Source organism: Giraffa tippelskirchi, chromosome 13, assembly GCF_054371585.1.
Source record: "Giraffa tippelskirchi isolate mGirTip1 chromosome 13, T2T-mGirTip1v1.2.pri, whole genome shotgun sequence".
Classification (NCBI taxonomy): domain Eukaryota; kingdom Metazoa; phylum Chordata; class Mammalia; order Artiodactyla; family Giraffidae; genus Giraffa; species Giraffa tippelskirchi.
The window spans coordinates 31,888,016-31,908,239 of NC_137287.1; the positions used below are offsets into that span (position 1 = coordinate 31,888,016).

Genomic DNA, 20,224 nt, shown 5'->3' on the forward strand with positions numbered 1-20,224 from the left:
GTGACTCTGTAGCACACCTGCGTAGGTAGAGGAAATGTTATTAATAGTGATGCTGTGTGTGTTTTCCCCCAGTGGGCTGCTCTTTTTTTCTTTTTCTTTTTTACTTTTTTTAGTGTGGAAAAAAACCCACAACATAAAATGTACCATTTCTGAATGTTCAGTACTGTTAAATATATTTATGTTGTCGTAAAACGGATCTCCAGGACTTTTTCATCTACAAATCTGAGACTCTTTCCCCTTCAATACCAACTTTCTATTCCCTCCTCCTCCCAACCCCTTCTGTCTTTCTGAATTTGACAACTTAATTTTTTTTTTTCTTCGCTTTTTGGCTATGCCTCGCAGCGTGAGAGATCTTAATTCCCCCGCCAGGGATCGAACCCACACCCTCTGCCGTGGAAGCATGGAGTCTTTTTTTTTTTTTTAATATTTATTTATTTGGCTGTTCTGGGTCTTAGTTGTGGCATGCAGGATCTTTAGTTGCAGCAAGCGAACTCTTAGTTGCGGCATGTGAGATCAAGTTCGCTGAGCAGGGATCCATCCCAGGCGCCCTGCATTGGTAGCACAGAATCTTAGCCATTGGACCACCAGGAAAGTCTCTGAATTTAACAACTTTAGATACTTCATGTAAATAGAATCATAGAGAATATGTCTTTTTGTGGCTGGCTTATTTCACTTAACATAATGTCCTCAACGTTCACCATGTTCTATCATATGTCAATTTCCTTCCTTTTAAAGGCTGAAGAGCATTTCATTGTGTGTACAGACCACACTTTGTTCATCCATTCATCTGTCAGTGGACACTTTGATTGCTTCCATGTTTTAGCTCTTCTAAATATTACTGCAGTGAACATGGATGTACAAATATCTCTTCAAGACCCTGCTTTCAATTCTTGATAGATAACCACAAGTGGGCTTGTTGGGTCATATGGTAATTCTGGTTTTAACTTTTTGAGGAACTTTCATCCTATTTTCCATAACACCTGAAGCTTTTTACAATCCCACCAGCAAAGCGCAAGTTTCCAATTTCTCTACATCCTCACCAGCAATTGTTGTTTTCTGTTTTTTTAATTTTGTTTTTTTTTCAGAGTAGCCATCTTGATGGATGTGAGCTGGTGTCTTATTATAGGTTTGACTGCCTTTCCCTAATGATTAGTGATGTTGAGCTTCTTGTGTGCATGTTTGCCATTTGCATATCATGTTTGGAGAAATGTCCATTCAAAGTCCTTTGCCTGTTTTTTAGTGGGTTATCGGGTTTTTTGTTGTTGTTCAGTTGTTAGAATTTTTAAATATATTCTGGATATTAAGCCCTTATGAAACATATGATTTGCAAATGTTTTCTCCCGTTTAATTGGTTACCTTTCCAATCTATTGATGGTGTCCTTCAATGAACAAGATTTTTAAAGTTTATGTAGTTGCATTTATGATTTTTACTTTTGCTGTCTTTGCTTTTGGTATCATGTTGTGTGTATGGTATATGTTTTTACTGAAATGTTGTTCACATATCATAAATTCACAGTTTATACAATTCAGTGTGGTTTTTAGTATATCCACAAGGTTGTACAGTCATCCTCACTGTCTCGCCCCAGGATTTTTCATCACCCTGGATGGGAGTCCTGGACCCTTCAAGCAGTCACTTCCCATTTCTCCCCTACCCCAGCCCCAGGAAACCACTAATCTACTTTCCATCCCTTTGAATTTGCTTACTTTGGACATTTCATGTAAATGGGATCATACAGTATGTGGCCTTTTATCTGGCTTCTTTCACTGAGCATAATGTTTTCAAGGTTCATCCATTTTGGCGTGTCCTTCACTACTTTTTATGGCTGAATCATATTTCATTGTCTGGCTAGAGTACATTTTCTGTATCCTTCATCAGTTGATGGGCATTTGAGTTGTTTCTGCTCTCTTGGTTCTTATGAATAATGCTGTGAACATTCACGTGGGTTCCTCCCGGGTGGCTCAGTAGTAAAGAATCCTCCTGCCAGTACAGGAGAAGTGGGTTTGAGCCCTGGGTCAGGAATATCCCCTAGAGGAGGAAATTGCAACCCACTCCAGTATTCTTGCCTGGAGAATCCCATGGACAGAGGAGTCTGGAAGGCTGCGGGGGGGGGGGGGGGTCACTTACCACCCAGGGGGTCGTAAAGAGCTGGACACGACTGAGCGACTGAGCGTGCACGCATGCATGCACGCACGTATGAACATTCAGGTGCAAGTTTATGTTTGAATATATGTTTTCAGTTCTCTTGAGCAACAATCTAGAAGCCAAACTGCTTGGCCAGACGGTAACCATGTTTTAGCCATGCTGTGTTGCAGACAAACATTTAGTGAGTATTCTGGGCTTCCAGTGGCCTTGAGGAGCAGGAGGAACCTGGACTCAAGTTCAGACAGACCCACTATTGGGTCCTGGCTCTACCATTCCCCAGCCAACTAACTGTGGTTGTGGGTTTGACTTGGCAGACAGCCTCACAAGATGCAAATAGGCTTTCATATGTGGTGGCGAAGTGATAAAGAATTCGCCTACCGATGCAGGAGATGCAAGAGACATGGGTTCAATCCCTGGGTCAGGAAGATCCACTGAAGTAGGAAATGGCAACCTGCTCCAGTGTTCTTGCCTGGAAAATTCCATGGACAGAGGAGGCTGGAGGGCTATAGTCCATGGGGTCGCAAAGAGTCTGACACAACTGAGTACGCGCGTGCGCACACACACACACACACACACACACACCTGTTTACTTGGTTCTCCAGAAGGAAACATAGTATCTTCATCTCATTGAGGGACTCTGCAGCTCCCTCCTCTATTTTCTCATCTGTAAAATGGGGATGAGGTTAGCTCCCTCACAGGTTGTGTGAGGAGGACTCAATTGGGTGAAGAAAGTATAATATGTTTAATGAGGCCAGCGGGACCACTGACACCTTGTGTGTCCTTCATAAATGGTACCTATTCACTGTTCATAAGTGTAATTTTGGTGTCCTGACTCTGGGCGGGGCTGGGGTGGAGCCAGGTCCTCAGTTGCAACAGGATGTCACACTGGGATTGTCCCTGGAGCTGGAGACTGTCCCTCGGATGGAAAGTTTGGTTTATGCTTTCAAAACCCTGTCTTCACAAAATTCATTTGGACCCAAATGTTGTGACTTCTGATGGATTCCCATCCAAAGTAGGATGATGTCCTCTTGCTCCAGGCAGAGTTATTAGATCTGAGGATGGTCTTAGTTGTCAGGGCTGGTTTGCTGGTGGGGTTTGGTCAGTGTTCCGTGGTTGGTCCTCGTTCAGCCCAGTGGGCCTTAAATAGAGGGGAACGCTACTCTCTGGTCTCAGGCACCACTGGGAGTCCCCTGTTGGTGGGGCCGGGACCCAAGGCAGAAATCACGTGGAATCAAAATCTGCGCCTAGCTTCTCAAGTAGGATAACATTTTGTCTTTCAAGAAGTGTCCCATTGTCCATTCATCTTCCTATGATAGACATGCAAAGCTGTTCCTCAGAACGAGCTCCAGATGAAATTCTTGGCTGCTTTTAAGGGTAAGTTAGATTAAGTGGAAAATAATAGCAAACACTTACTATACGCAGGCGGAGAAGGCAATGGCACCCCACTCCAGTACTCTTGCCTGGAAAATCCCATGGATGGAGGAGCCTGGTAGGCTATAGTCCATGGGGTCGCTAAGAGTCGGACACGACTGAGTGACTTCACTTTAACTTTTCCCTTTCGTGCACTGGAGAAGGAAATGGCAACCCACTCCAGTATTCTTGCCTGGAGAATCCTAGGGATGGCGGAGCCTGGTAGGCTGCCGTCTATAGGGTCGCACAGAGTCGGACACGACTGAAGCGACTTAGCAGCAGCAGCTTAGCACTATACGCAGGCACTGTTCTCACTGTTTTACTCATAATATTCATTTAAGCTGTATTACAAACCTATGGGGGCTTCCCTGGTGGCTCAGATGGTAAAGAATCTGTCTGCAATGCAGGAGACCCAGGTTCGATCCCTGGGTCAGGAAGATTCCCTGGAGAAAGAAATGGCAACCCACTCCAGTATTCTTACCTGGTGAATTCCATGGACAGAGGAGCCTGATGGGCTACAGTCCATAGGGGTTGCAAAGAGTTGGACACGAAAGAGCAACTTTCACTTTTTCACAAACCTATGAAGTCAATACTGTGATTTTTTTTTTTAATTAATTTCAAGATGAAAGAAATTGAAGGAAAGAGCTGAAGGATTGGCCCGAGGTCACACAGCTGTGAAGTTGCAAGGTGGGGATTTGAACCATGAGATCTGGCTCTGGAGTGGCATCTTAGGTTAGACTGTGCTTCAGGGAGCAGGTGTTCATCCAGGTGGGGATTCTTGGGAACGGGCACTGCCCTGGGATCAGCAGTCTCAGGCCTTCCATCGTCTGCTTCTTCCAGGGAGTCCTTCATATTTTCCTTGTGTAGATGAGAGTGTGGAATTGCTCCTAGTTTGCAGAGCAGGCTTTCTTAGCCCTCAGCACTGATACACGTGTGTGCTCAGTCACTCAGTCATGTCTGACTCTGCAACCCTGTAGACTGTAGCCTTCTCTGTCCATGGGATTTTCCCAGCAAGGATACTGGAGTAGACACTTGGGACTGGCTAGTTCTTTCTTGGGGCTGTCCTGAGTGTTGCAGGATTTTAGCAGCCTCCCTGGACTCCATCCACTTGATGCCAGTAACTCTGCCCCTCTCCCCCAGTTGTGACAACCAAAGATGACTCCAGACTCTGCCAAGTGATGTGCCCTTGGGGCAGAATTGCCCCTGGTTGAGAACGCTGTTTAGATTATTCTCTTGCTCTCTGGGGTTTGGATTTAGAGAAATTAAATTTGCATTTAAGGGGACTCAGAGCATGCTTGAGATCTCTGCATTTGACATTGACCCATGAGAAGCTGATGGTGTGGCGGGGCAAGGAAGGAAGAGGGCAGGTGATGGTACAGATACGCCTCCGTGGCTGTCCATTATTCCCAGAATCAACACAGGGACATCTCTGATTGTTCCACACACATCGTGCTACAACACACAGATAAGAAGAATAATTTTGTTTTTTCTTTGTTGTTAGAAAGTCTGATTGCCTCAATAAGTGAGGACCCCTCACCCAGATCCCTGTCCCCGTAACTTTGTGCAACAAATCACGCTGCCCCTGTCCCCACTCTAAAATCTATTTTAAAAGTATAGAAATAATGACACATAAGCAGATCTCGCAAAAGGCTGATTGTTTAATTTTAAGGAAGGTTCACGATTACCAAGGAAAATAACCCGCAGAATCAAGGAACTAGACAAATTTCAGTTCTCTTTGATCAGGACACGGAATTACATGTTTTGAAATTAACCCCTTACATCTCCATCTCCTTTACTTCCCCTTCTTTATGTTTCTTGGTAACATGAAATTGACTGTATAAGCAGTGCCAACAATACAGTCACCCAAGGGACATTTCTCCTGAACCATAACTCACACATTTGAGGAAGGCATCGGGGACCAGAAGGAGATGGTGGTCGGACGTTGGTTCCTTGATGTTCCAAGCTTGACCATGTGGACCAGGAGTGTTTAACTCGTCGTTCATTTATTCCAGGGTTGACACTATTGACATTTGGGGTGGACATTGTTTGTTGCAGGGACTGTTCTGTGCACGCTAGGATGTTTAGCAGCATCCCTGGCCTCTACTCACTAGATTCCAGAAGCAACCCCCTAGTTGCAGCAACCAAAAGCATTTCCAGACGCTGCTGGCAAGGGACCACAAATCACTTCCCATTTGAGAGCCACTGATTTATTCTTTCACTCACTCATTTATTCGTTAAGTCAAGGACACCTTTCAAGGACCTTTGTGTGCCTAGCACTGTTCTAAGGACCACAGAGAAAACTAGATGGGCATGGTCCCTGTCCTCATGGACCTGACATTTTAACTGGGAAGAGACAGTGAACATATCAGCAAATATCTAAACAAAGTAACATCAGAGGGTGCTAAGTGCCATGAGAAAGGGGGCCAGGTCCAGGGGGCCCGTTTAGATTCTAGAGGGCTCAGAGAAGGCCTGAGAAGGTGCATTTGGACTGAGACCAAAATGTGGAAGAGGAGCCAGGCATGGGAAGATGCACAGGAAGAGACTTCTGGGAGAGGGAACAGCAAGTGCAAAGGCCCTGGGGTGGGAGTATAGTCTAGGGATTGTTGGAACCAGGTCAGGATGTAGCAAGTGGGGAAGTGGGAGGAGGAGGCAGTTGGAAATTTGTTAGGGAAAAGCTGTGGGGGCTTTGAAAATTCTGATGGGAAATTGGAATTGCTCTGCTTTGATGGGCAGTCTTTGGAGGGATCTGAGCAGGGGAGAGCCATGATCTGACTGACCCTTGAGAACGCTCCTGGTGACTGTCAAGTGGCCTGTAGGGCAAGAACGGTAGTAGAGAGATGTTAGGAGGCCGGTGAAGGGGCCAGGGTGAAAGATGCTGGCGGCCTGGACTGGCTGGACTCCAGGGACACACGTGGGAACTTGGCTTAAATTGACCTTTGTCCCAATTCTGCCACCTGCTGGGACTTTTGAGATTGGACAGAGAAGGGTGATGGCAGCAGGTCCCAGATGCATGTCACTGTGCCTGCATTCCCAAGGGATCTCAGCTCTTATCAGCATCCCCAGCGAACTCAACAAACAAAGAACGGAAACTTCAGGGTCTCCATTCCCAAAGATGCTGAGTCAGTAGGTGTTGAGATGGGTGTGACAGGCTTCTGCAATGTGATTCTGCTCTGAGCGACTTGGCATATCTTTCTAGGTTGTCTGTTTCCGGATTAAGTAGGGAGTGGTGTGTGTGTGTGCACATGTGTGTGTTCACCTTCATTATAGTATGGGTAGGTATTGATAACAGGCTTCCCTGGTGGCTTAGTGGTAAAGAATCCACCTGCAATGTGGGAGATGTGGGTTCAATCCCTGGGTTGAGAAGATCCCCTGGAGAAGGAAATGGCCACTCACTCCAGTATTCTTGCCTGGGAAATCCAAGGGACAGAGGAACCTGGCGGGCTACACAGTCCATGGGGTCGCAACAGAGTTGGACACGACTGAGCGACTAAACAACAGCAGATGTTGATGCGAGGCTCAGCCATATATTCTGGCAAGTGATGCTGATGACATCTCCTTAATCAAAACTGGCTCAATAACTTCGGGTTGGAATCCAAGGGTAATGGCCTGGGGCTGGCCCTACTCCAGCCCGAAGGAAATTCTCTTCACACAGGGGCTCAGCCTTGGGTGTTCCATGGTCAATGACTCACTCCTCACTCATTATGGGAGTAAGGAGGCTTTCAGAATGACTCAGAAACAGCCACAGATTGTGTTAATGGATCCTCACATTTTTCCCTGCATTGCAATACAGATGTCTCTCTCCTCAGGATAGTAAAATACTTTACAAAATGCAAAGGAATAGTCAGCCAACTGACTCCAAGCCTCTGACATACTCTCTTGGATCAGGGATAATGATGAAGAGTCGCTCAGTTGTGACCAACTCTTTGGGACCCCATGGACTGTAGCCCACCAGGCTCCTCTGTCCATGGAGATTCTCTAGGCCAGAATACTGGAGTGGGTAGCCATGCCCTCCTCCAGGGGATCTTCCCAACCCAGGGATCGAACTCAGGTCTCCCACACTGCAGGCAAATTCTTTACCAGCTAAGCCACAAGGGAAGACCAAGAATACTGGAGTGGGTAGCCTATCCCTTCTCCAGGGGATCTTCCCGACTCAGGAATCGGACTGGGGTCTTCTGCATTGCAGGCGGATTCTTTACCAGCTGAGCTATGAGTTCTTCCATCGGGGGCTCCTAATGCCTGGTTGTCCTCAGCAGCTGCTCGTGAATGAATGTGTTGGGGCTGCAGTGTGGTGACATTCTAAGCACGCTATCATTCCATCTCCATTTGTGAGCTGAAGTAATCTAGAAAGAGAAACTCCCCCTCTTCAAATATTTAGTCATTGCAGGATATACTGTACACTGAAAAGGCATAATAAATGCCCCATGCTTACCCTTCATTTTTCCATTTTCCAAGCGATGAGTTTTGTTCCCCAGCATCCCCCATAAGTGACCACTGAGGTTTTTGCATAAGTATCACATGACTCATGGATTCAGACATTCTTATTGCTGTTCAGGTTCTCCCATCTTTGGCCAATGGGAGCATCTACCTGTTGGCCTCTGAGTGTTTTGACCTGGCTCTCAGTTTTTGACAGCTTCCTTGTAATATGGGGTGTTCCAATCCTGTGTTCATTTCTTATTGTATTCATTTCTCCATCTGTGCCTAGAGGCATCACTTCTCCAGGGAGCTCTGGCTCCTTTGGAGAACAGAGTTTAGAAGCCACAGTCTGGGTTTGTCTCCTGCACCAGCTCTCCAGCTCTGTGACCAGGGAGTGCATCAGGCAAGGCTGATATTAATAGCATCTCTTAGTGGATGTATTTTTGGGAGTCACTATTGTCACCAAGCATGTGTCCCCTTTCAATTGCTCTTGTGGGTCTCTACAAGACAGCTGACAGGTGGGACAGTGATGAAACTCTGGGCAGATTCTGCCCCTCAGAGCAGCTGCTAGCCTGTAGGGCACCTTTGTGCAAATCAGAAGAGATGACCCTTCCACCCTTCCTTGGGCAGACGGTTCCTCCAAGGTCTGCAGCTGGAGAGCTCAGCATGTGTAGATTTGCAGTGGCATCACCTGCACAACTACTTCTTTGCTCCAGGCCTGGGGCAATTAGCTTCAAGACTCCCTGAGCTTCTGACCCCTCAACTGCAGAGTGACTTTCTGTCCCTTTCCAGCCTCGCTTATGTTCTCTGGGCTCATTTATCCCCAGGCAGGTATTGTGGGTTGACTTATATCCTTCCCAAGAGATATATGTGGACGCCCTCACCTCCAGGGCCTCAAAGTGTGACCTCACCTGGCAATAGGGTCTTAGCAGATGTCATTAGCTAAGATGAGGGTATCTTGGAGTAGGCTGGGGCCCTAGTCCCATATGATTAGTGTCCTTGAAAGAAGGCAGCTGTATGAAGACAGACACATGAAGGAGGCCACGCAACAACGCAGGCAGAGGTTGAAGTGATGGCGATACAAGCCGAGGAACCCCAACGGTGCCAGCTGATGTCAGAAAATAGGAGAGGGGGCCTGGGATAGGTTTTCTCCTAGAGCCCCCAGAAGGAACCAAGCCTGCAGACACAGAGATTTTGGTGTTTGTTTTGCTTTGTTTTTGTTTCTTTTTTTTTTGAGCACAATGAAATGATGGGTTTTAAGACAACATGATCTTGGTGTTACCCAGTTTGCTGTGTTTTGTTTTAGCAGCCCTGGGAAACAAATACAGCACTTTCCTATATTTCCTGCTACTCTGAGGGTGGTCCATGGACCAGCAGCATCAGTATCACCTGGGTGCTCATTAAAACGCAGACTCTTGGGCCCCACCCAGACCTCCTGAATCAGAGTCTGCGTTTAACAAGTGGGCTAGGTGGTGGTGGTTCAGTGACCAAGACGCTGTGCTTTCACTGCTGAGGGCCCAGGCTCAGTCCCTGGTTGGGGAACTAAGATCCCACACGCCTTGAAAAGGGAAAAAAAAAAGAGCAAGAGAGCCAGGTGGTGTGTATGTGGAAAAGCACCGTGTCATACAATAGTATAACAGGAATGATTAGTCACCAGGGCAAATGCAGTTATTTCTGATAATAGCGGGTATTGAACTCACTGCCCACCAGGCAGTATACTGAGTCCTTCTTTGCCTGTGATTCTCATGTAATCTTCCTGGCAGCTCCATGCAATTAGTACTTCTTACTCCAGGGAACATGATTCACACCAACAATGATTGCATGATGCCTCCTGGTGTTGTGCAATTCAACAGTCCTGACTCTTATCCCATTTTACTGATGAGGAAACTGGGACACACAGAGAGGTTAAGTCACTTAAGGTCACACAGGTCCTCAGGGATGGAGCTGAGATTTGAATCTATGAATTTGTCTCTGAACTTGTACCCAGGACCCTCTCTACTCACCTCGCCTGCCCCCCAAAGGAGAGCTGATGAAGGCAGCATCTCTCTTCCCCCACACCCCAATTTCTTCTCCCTTTTAAATTGTAGAATAACATAACATCAAATTGACCATTGTAACCATTTGGGAGTGAACGGTTCAGGACTTCCCTGGTGGTCCAGTGGCTGAGTCCAAGCTCCCAGTGTAGGAGGCCCGGGTTCCATCCCTGGTCAGGGAACTAGATCCCACATGCCACAGCTAAGACCTGGCACAGCCAAATAAATAAATAAATATGAAAAATAATAATAAAGTGAACTATTTGGTGGCATTTAGGATGTTGACAGTACTATGCAGCCATCCTAACTGTCTCATTCCAGAATAATTTCATCACCCCAAAAGGAAACCCCATAGCTATTAAGCGGTCACTCTCTGTTCCCTGCAGTGCCCCCAGCCTCTGATAACCACTTACCTGCTTTCTGTCTCTATGAGTTGGCCTATTCTGGACTTTTCACAAGAATGGAATCCTACAATATGGGACCTTTAATGTATGACTTCTTTCACTTAGTATATTTTCAAGGTTCCTCCATGTCGTTGCATGCATCAGTACTCCAATAATTTTTTCATGTTTTTTTTTTTTCTCAGTTGTGGTTAAATATGCATGACCAAAAAAATCTACCATTTTAAGCATTTCAGGTCAGTGGCAATAAGTCCGTTCAGACTGTTGTGTCACTGTTACCACCATCTGCCTCTAGAACCCCTTCAACTCCCCACATAGAGAACCTGTGTCCGTGAAGCAATCACTCCCCATTCCTCCTCCCTCCAGCCACCGGAAGCCTGTATTCTGCTTTCTGTCTCTATGAATTTGCCTCTTCCAGGTAGCTTACATAAGTGAAATCTTACAGTATCTGTGTGTTTGCGTCTGGCCTCTTTTATGGAGCCTAAGGTTTTCGAGGTTCACCCACACTAGAGCCGGTTCCAGCGCTTCACTCCTTTTCATGGCTGAGTGACACCCCATTGCATGGACAGTCCATTGATGGGCGTTTGGGCCGTTTCCACCTTGTGGTGACTGTGAATGTGGCCTCCGTGAAACTTTGTGTGCAAGGTTTTGTTTGAAGGCCTGTTTTCAGCTCATTTGTGTTCCCATTTCATTTGAAAATGCTGGGTCTTTAAGGAATCTGGTCCATGGTTCGCGCAACAGCAGCATTGGGCACTGGGCAGTAGCTAGAGTCCATGGGGAGGAATCAGCCCTGGTGCCCCTCGAGGAGAAGTGTGGGTCCCTGCAGAGGGCCCATCCAGGGCTGAGCAGCCAGGGGCCCACTGACCCATCTCTAGGGGTTCCCTTCGCCCAGCATTTTGCAGCTCCGCATACACAGCTGATTGGAGAAGGGCATGGCAACCCACTCCAGTATTCTTGCCTGGAGAATCCCATGGACAGAGGAGCCTGGTGGGCTACAGTCCCTGGGGTCACAAGAGTTGGACACGACTTAGTGACTAAACCACTATACCCAGCTGATAAAGATGGGATGTCTCTTTAAAAAGAAACAAAGAACAGAAACTAGAGGGGAAAACTGTGGTGTCCAGAGGGAAGTCTGTTCTTCTATTCACTTCCATAGGCAGACCTCTGTGTGCTGACCTTTGAATCGAAGCTCTGAGGGCTTAGCACTAGCGTCTGTTCAGACATCCCAGCAGCCCTAGACCTGCCTTCCCGTCCCAGATGTTGGGCGAGGACGAGGATGTGCTGTCATCTGAAACAAGAAGTTGGGAGTCTGAGGGGTGATGGCGCTCACGCTGCATCTGGAGCATTCTAGAAAAGTCCATCTAGCCCCCATGGCTCACCCGCTGGGTTAGCAAGGCTTTTTTAAGTGTGGGTTCCTTCCTTCTTCTTTGTCCTCACGACTGAGTTTACCTTGAAAATGGAGGACACCCAGATGGCAATGAGCATGCAAATCTCGTTAAAATGAAGATTTGGGCTCAGGAGGCCTGGGGTAGGCCACCGATCCTGCATTGCTAACAAGCTCCAGGGCACGAGAGGAGGGGAACAGGTGGATATGGTCTCAGTCATCACTCTCTGGGGTCCCCTTCCCTGCCACATCTTCCTGGTGACACACTGCTGTTAGCACGAGAGCTGCCTGACTCTAAGTGGGTGCCAGGGCTGAAGAAATATATAGTAGCATCCTGCTTCTTTTCAACAATGAGGAAAAAGCATCCAACGGAAAGCATCCAAAAAGATCATCACCAGACAAGCCTTTTTCTCACTTTCTCCCATTCTCAAAAATTTTGACCATGAATGAGTCAAACAATAGGTAGAGTGATATTAACAATGTGCCCCACTCTGGTCTGGCACGGTAGGTGTTTTTCCTCCTAGAAGCCTTGGCCATCTGAGGTTAAATGCTATTCTCCCATTTTACAGATGAGTAAACCGAGGCTCTGGGCAGTTTAATGCCCTGTCCAAAACCATGTACACAGCAAGGATGGAGTGTGAGTGTGGATCAAGGCTTTCTGTCTTTCACTGTACTGACTGTCCTGTTAGGAGGTGGGTGGGCATTTTTACTCCATAAAAAGGGGTGGCTTTTCTTTTTTTGCAGAGGAACTGGTAAGCCCAGAAGAAAGGACCTACTTTCTGGAATTTTCCTCATGTGTCCAGCTGTAGCAGTCAATTACTCAACTGGGGATTTTTAGGTCTGAATTTTTTTTTTTGACCACAGATGGCCCCCAGAATAGCAACCTATAGACCTTTTATTCTTTTTTTTCTGAAACGTGCCTTGCCTCAATGCAAAGTCGAGTCTACCTCTGATGATTTCTTTATTTTTCTATTTTTTAATTCAAATTTACATAAAAGTACAGAGAACAATGCCCCTGGTGTTCCTATTGCCCAACTTCTGTCATGATCAACATGTGGTCAGACTGTTTCATCTTTACCCCCACCCACTCCCCGCCCCCGAATTATTTTGGAGCAAATTCTAGACATCATCTCAGATGTTATTTTTGTAGCAAAGTAAAGGAAGGAGAAAAGACTGTCTTTCCTCAGACCTTTGCCACAGTGAAAAGCAGAAGGCTTTTCAGAGTATTTGAAAGATGATAGGAGTATTTAAAATAGGGTGTTTGATAAAGAATTAGTTTTCAAAGTATTTTATTTTATTTTATTTTTATTTTTTAGTTTTCAAAGTATTTTAAACCAATAAAGGGCAACTTTTAAAGAGACTATTAAGTCACTGCTGAATGGAGAATTAAATCAAACTTTTGCCCCCAATTTGAATGTGCTTTAGAAGTTTGTAGGGGGACTTCCCTGGCGGTCCAGTGGTTAAGACTTCACCTTCCATTGCAGGGGGTCTGGGTTCGATTCCTGGTTGGGGAGCTGAGATCCCACACGCCTCTCAGGCAAAAAACCAAAGCATGAAATGGCAGTATTGTAACAAATTCAATAAAGACTTTAAAAATGGCCCATATTAAAAAAAAAATCTTTTAAAAAAAGGAAGTTTGTGGGAAAGGGGATGTGTGTGCCTGGGGTACATGGTCCTCTCCAACCCCACCCCTGACTTTACTCTGGCTAGACAGAGCACCACCCCCAACCTGTGACCATTTTTAAGAGTGGTTTTAGGTTTACCGAAAAACTGAGCAAAAAGTACAGAGAGTTCCCCTAAGCCCCTCCCCACCCCAAAGTTCCCCCTATTGTTAAAATCTTGCATTAGTGGCATACATTTGTTGTGATGAACCAGGGCATTGTTAACTTAAGTCCATAGTTTCCGTCAGGGTTCACCCTTGGTGTTGTACCTTCCATTGTTGTTTAGTTGCTCATGTGTCTGATTCTTTGTGACCCCCATGCACTGCAGCACGCCAGGCTTCCTTGTCCTTCACAGTCTCCCGGAGTTTGCTCAAATTCATGTTCATGGAGTCGGTGATGCCTTCTATAGGCTTTGACAAATGTATGATAGCATGTATTCACCATGACAGTATCATGCAGACCAGTTTCACCACCCTAAATATCCCCTGGGCTCCAACTATTCATCCTCCTTGTCTCTAAATGCTGGCAGCCATTGATCTTTTTCCTGTCTCCATAGCTGAGGCTTTTCTAAAATGTCATTGAGTTAGATCCATACAGTATGTAGTCTTTTCAGCCTGGCTTCTTTCACTGTACAGTGTGCATTAAAGTTCCTTCCTGTCATTTCATGGCTTGAGAGCTCGTTTCTTTTTTGCACCAAAAATAGAATATTCCTTGTGTGGATGTACTATGATGTATCCATTCACCTATTGAAGGACATCACGTGCTTCCAACTGGGGGCAGTTGTGACTAAAGGGCTTCCCAGGTGGCAAAAAATCTGCCTGCCAGTGCAGGAGACGTAAGAGACACAGGTTTGATCCCTGGGTTGGGTAGACCCCCTGGAGGAGGGCATGGCAACCCTCTCCAGTATTCTTGCCCAGTTAGAGGAGCCTGGTGGGCTCCAGTCCATGGTGCCGCAGAGTTGGACACGACTGAGTGATTAAGCAGCAGCAGCAGCGTACATACAGTAAATCGCATTCATCCTAGATGTACAGGTGGATGAATTTTTATACAGATGCACATGAGGGATCAAGATGTGGGACATCTCCAGCATCACAAGCCCTCTCGTGTGTCAGTCACTGCCCCACTTACCTTCACTGCTCTGACTTCTAGCACAATCCATTGTTTCTGACAGTCGAGCAGCTTCTGCCCTATAGCTTTGGAAGTAGGCGGTGAGGTAGGGGGGAGAGGTCATTACTGGCAGTTTTATTCATTTTGGTTTGTCTTGAATGGAGCCTAATTTCATCATCAAATTTTTCCTGCCTGGCTAGAGCAGGGATTGGCATGAGTTCTGGGTAAATATTTTCAGCTCTGCCAAAGAATTGAGTGAGCATGACTGCATTCCAATAAAACTTTATTTACAGAAACAGGAAGTGGGCCAGGTTTGGCCCTCGGACGGGAGTTTGTGAATCCAGGATGTTCTCAGTCGCTAAGTCAAGTCTTTGCGACCCCATGGATTGTAGCCCACCAGGCTCCTCTGACCGTGGAATTCTCCAGGCAAGAATATTGGAGTGGGTTGCCATTTTATACTCCAGGGGATCTTCCCAACCCAGGGATCGAACCCACATCTCTGGCATCGCCTGCATTGGCCAGTGTATTCTTTACCACTGAGCCACCAGTGAAGCCCCCAAACCAGGACATAGCCATGATTTTCCTATAGTCCATGGGGTCACAAACAGTCGGACATGACTGATCGCACAACGTTGAGGATGAGCAAGTTTCCTTGGTGAAAGCGGAGGGGCTGGGGCATTATGGGGGAGATCAGGAGTCCTGGGGGATCCCTGCAGAGATGAAAAGTCAGCCCCTGGGGAGTGAGAGAGAGAAAGTTGTGGTCAGAGGGGGAATTTTACAGTTTGGCTCCTTGGACGTGTAACGGTTTTGAGCACGTGTGAGACTGTCAGCTGTTCATAATGACTAAGCATGGTGTGTGTTTCAGGCACTGTATACCTGCCATCTTCACTTGATCTTTTTAAGCGAATAATCTCAGCAGTGGCTCCCGTGGGCCCTCCCATTTTACAGAAGCGGAGACTGAGGCAATGAGAAGTTCTGCAGCTTAGAGACGGCTGTGGAGCTACTCAGGTTGGAGCCAGGATTTGGACCCTGGCAGTCGGGCACCTCTGTACTGTTTGCCTCTCAAAACATGGCCACCAGGTGGGTGCCTGGGACGAGGGAGCTGGAAGCTGGTGGCGTTGACAGGTAGAGGTGACTGTTGGCTCATGTGTGCTCCAAGGCTATAGAGGTGGCCAGAGAGAAGGCTGAGGGCACAGGGGACCCCATATCAGGGAAGAGTGGGCAGGCTCAAACCATGGCCTTCCAAACTCTCAGAATTAGATCTCTGAGATCGCATTTGTTTTAGCAGAGGGAGAGGGATGGACGGGGGCCCAGGCTAGGCAGACTGCAGGGAGACGGGGTGAGGGTTTGGAGGGTTGTCCAGAGAACAGTCCACGTAAAACAGGATTAAAGCATTATTTGAAAGTACAGTAGGTGTCCTTTTCTGCTTGCTTTGGGCTTGGTTTGGATACTTAAAACAACAGCAGCAACAACAATATTGATACCGTCCATTCAAGTTGAGGAAACAGTCAGTTAACCAGGACTCAATTAAATAAGCAGAACCTTCCAACAAGTGGAATTTTTTCTACATTTTATTTCAGGAAACCACAGTCAGAAAAAGAAAAACAGTGGGTGGGCAGGGGATTTATTCGAAGGCATAACTTCCAGGTTTCACCCTGGGTTAGTGAACACTTGGGCCTCTGTGCACCTTTTAAGTCTGTATTGTTCTACAAAATAGACAGATGTTCCCAGTAAGCCTGAAGGGACTGGATTACAAGGTTCAACACAACAAATATTTGCTGAGAATCTTAAAGCCAGGTGCTCTTGGAGATATAAAAATGGTCTCTGCCCTCAAAGGAGATTGGAAAAGGATTCATTTATCTTTGGGTGAAGGGCTTCCCAGGTGGCTCAGTGGTAAAGAATCTGCCTCCACGCAGGAGACTCGGGTTTGATCCCTGGGTTGGGAAGATCCCCTGGAGGAGGAAATGGCAACCCACTCCAGCATTCTTTTTTTTAATAATTTTATCTATTTATGGCTGTGCTGGGTCTTCATTGGTGAGTGAGGGCTTTCTCTGGTTGTGGAGAGTGGGGGCTACTCTTTGTTACAGGCCCTAAAGCACACAGATTTCAGTAGTTGTGGCACATGGGCTTAGTTGCTCCACAGCATGTGGAATCTTGCTGGACCAGGGATCGAACCCATGTCCTCTGCATTGGCAAGCGTTTTGTTATCCACTGCACCACCTGGGAAGTGCCCACTCCAGCATTCTTGCCTGGGAAATTCCATGGACAGAGGAGCTTGGCAGGCTACAGTCCATGGAGTTGCAAAGAGTTGGACACGATTTAGCAACTGAGCATGCACCACATGCATCTTTGGGTGAAGGGGGTGAAATTATGTTAAGACAATTAAATCCTCAATCATGTGTAAGGCAAAAAGAGGTATCAGAGGGGGACTTCCCAGGTGGTCTAGTGGTTAAGATTCTGCGTTTCCACTGCAGGGGGCATGGGTTTGATCCTGGTTCAGGGAACCAAGGTCCCACATGCCATGTGGCATGATCAAAAGAAAACAGTGTAAGAGATTCCCCAGAGTCTCATCTTCTGGAACAATCAGGTTTGGAAGTACCATGCGATCACATCTAATTCTTAAATGCCACTGGTTCGGTCGCCAGGAGAGCTCGGCATCTGAAAGGCACAGGTGAGAACCTTCCGGAGAACAGCTGGCCTTGGGCACAGCCCCTTCTTCCTTTGCAAGAGGAGGAGTAAGTGCAGAGGTCATTACACACCCTGCACCTGAATCTTAGCTGACATCCCCGTGGGAGTCAGGAGCCCACCGTGCTACAGGAGCCTCCAGGGTGCTCACCCTGACCGCCTTCCTTCTCAGAGATCAAGCAGGCTCGTCCCCCGAAGGCCTGCTGGCTGCCTTTATATGTGGCAGGTTGAAGGCTCCCAGGCCCTGTGAAACACAGCCTGCGGCATTTTGTTGACATAATTAGTGGCCGTCATTTAAAAATCAGATTTCCCACAAAAGATATTTCTTGCTTCCCGCAGTATCGGATCTGGCAATACTGGGTTAGTTTGCTAGTGTCAAGTTGCCTGCCCTCTCTCCCCAGCAATGAATTGCTGCCTGTCATGGGGCAGAAAACTAAGATCATGGCATCCAGTCCCATCACTTCATGGCAAATAGATGGGGAAACAGTGGTGACTTTATTTTTGGGGGGCTCCAGAATCACTGCAGTTGCTGACTGCAGCCGTGAAGTTAAAAGATGCTTACTCCTTGGAAGAAAAGTTATGACAAACCTAGACAGCATATTAAAAAGCAGAGACATTACTTTGTCAACAAGGTCCATCTAGTCAAGGCTGTGGTTTTTCCAGTGGTCATGTATGGATGTGAGAGCTGGACTATAAAGAAAGCTGAGCGTCGAGGAATTGATGCTTTTGAACTGTGGTGTTGGAGAAGACTCTTGAGAGTTCCTTGGACTGCAAGGATATCCAACCAGTCCATCGTAAAGGAGATCAGTCCTGAGTGTTCATTGGAAGGACTGAAGTTGAAGCTGAAACTCCAATACTTTGGCCACCTGATGCTAAGAGTTGACTCATTGGAAAAGACCCTGATGCTGGGAAAGATTGAGGGCAGGAGAAGGGGACGACAGAGGATGAGATGGATGGCATCACTGACTCAATGGGCATGAGTTTGAGTAAACTCTGGGAGTTGGTGATGGACAGGGAGGCCTGGTGTGCTGCAGTCCATGGGGTTGCAAAGAATTGACATGACTGAGCGACTGAACTGAATGGGGCTTGCAGGATCAATTTCTGTTTTGTTTTTAAATTTATTTTATTGAAGTAGAGTTGATTTACAATAATGTGTTAGTTTCTGCTGTACAGCAAAGTGATTCAGTTATACATGTATATACATTCTTTTTCATATGCTTTTCGATTAGGTTTATTATAGGATATTGACTACAGTTCCCTGTATACAGGAGGACCTTGCTGTTGATCCATCCTCTATATATAACACTTTGCATCGGCTAATGCATCCCTCAGTCCATCCCTCCTCCACCCCTTGCCGTCGCACACGGCCCGCTTTCTAGCTCCAGGGTTAAAATGCTACTCATCACCAGCGCCAGTGGTTTGAACCTGGACATGCCCATGGGGCCCCCGCTGATGTGAGGCTTCTGAAGCCATGGGCTGCATGTGACCAAGCAGCTCAATTACTGACGGAATAACCCAACATTTCCCTTTGGGGGAACTGGTCATTGTTGCTGCTAGATAGGAAGGCAGGGATCAGTGTCATGACACATTTCAAAGGTGACCCAGTTTTGAAGAGGGCAAGTGATATTTGGAGTTAGATTATGGGAAAGTACTGGATTCTTCGAGGGTGGGAAAAATGTTGGTGTGATGAGGACTGTTTCAAGTCTTCTAGGCAAGTGATGCTTTCTCTGAGCTGTGCCCTGGTGGAGTTTGGGTTGAAATGCACGGGGAACACGTGGGTTGTGGAAACCACAGAGCGAGTTTGACCACTGTCCCTGGGGCCCTGGTCTGAGCGGGCTTCTGGGTTCTTTCCTAGGCACCCGGTGGCCACGTTTTTCCACCTGTTTTTCCGCGTGAGTGCCATCATCACCTACGTAGGCTGTGACTGGTTCAGCAAGAGCTTCGTTGGCTGTTTTGTCACTGTGCTTCTCCTCCTGTCCTTTGACTTCTGGTCTGTGAAGGTAAGACCCGCCCCCCCCCGCAACCTGTGATCCCCTCTGTCCTGAAACACGAGGCTGCGTTTCTAGCCGCACACCGACTCTTATGCGGACTTAAAAATACTGAGCCGACATCACTTAAAATCAGAGGAAAAAAGTACATTGCATAGTTGAATAAATGGCTTCTGGCCACTGTCATGCTTGCAGACACGTACTATGTGAAGGAGACAACTCCATAGGGTTTTGGGTTTTTTGTAAATTTCACATGTAATATTATAAATAATATATTTTAAAATTCTATAAATAGGAATACATATATATATGACATATATATATATGTATATATGTATGTCTGGGGAGCCTAATCTTTTTTTCTGAATGGGACTTCATTTTAAAAAGTTTTTATTGGAATGTAGTTGATTTACAATGTTGTGTTAGTTTCCAGCATACAGTAAAGGGAATTAGTTATACGTACATCTGCTCACTTTTAGCTTCTTTTCCCATGTAGGTCATTACAGAGTATTGAGTAGAGTTCCCTGTGCTATACTGTAGGTACTTATTAGTTATCTATTATATATGGGCTCCCCTGATAGCTCAGTTGGTAAAAAATATGCCTATAATGCAGGAGACCCCGGTTCCATTCCTAAGTCAGGAAAATCTGCTGGAGAAGGGATAAAATATATATATTTTACATATAGTAGTATGTATATGTCAACCCCAATCTCCTAATTTATCACTCCCCCACTCCCCCCCCCCCGCCCTGGTAACCATAAGATTATTTTCTGTATCTGTAACTCTAATTCTGTTTTGTAAATAAGTTCATTTGCATCATTTTTTAGATTCCACACATAAGCTGTATCATATTTGTCCTTTTCTGTCTGACTTACTTCACTCAGTGTGATAATCTCTAGGTCCATCCATGTTGCTGCCATGGCATTATTTCATTCCTTTTTATGGCTGAGTAATATTCCATTTTATATCTGTAGCACATCTTCTTTATCCATTCCTTTG

General features: G+C 46.4%; 1 protein-coding gene across 1 annotated transcript in view; it reads left to right on the forward strand.

Annotated features, from left to right (window-relative positions):
- TVP23A (trans-golgi network vesicle protein 23 homolog A) overlaps nt 1-20,224 on the forward strand; it is a 33,330-nt gene that overhangs the window by 5,712 nt on the left and 7,394 nt on the right. Inside the window, exon 3 of the mRNA XM_081561086.1 lies at nt 19,093-19,237. Coding sequence (XP_081417212.1) covers nt 19,093-19,237 — 145 coding nt within the window. The remainder of the gene's footprint in view (nt 1-19,092; nt 19,238-20,224) is intronic.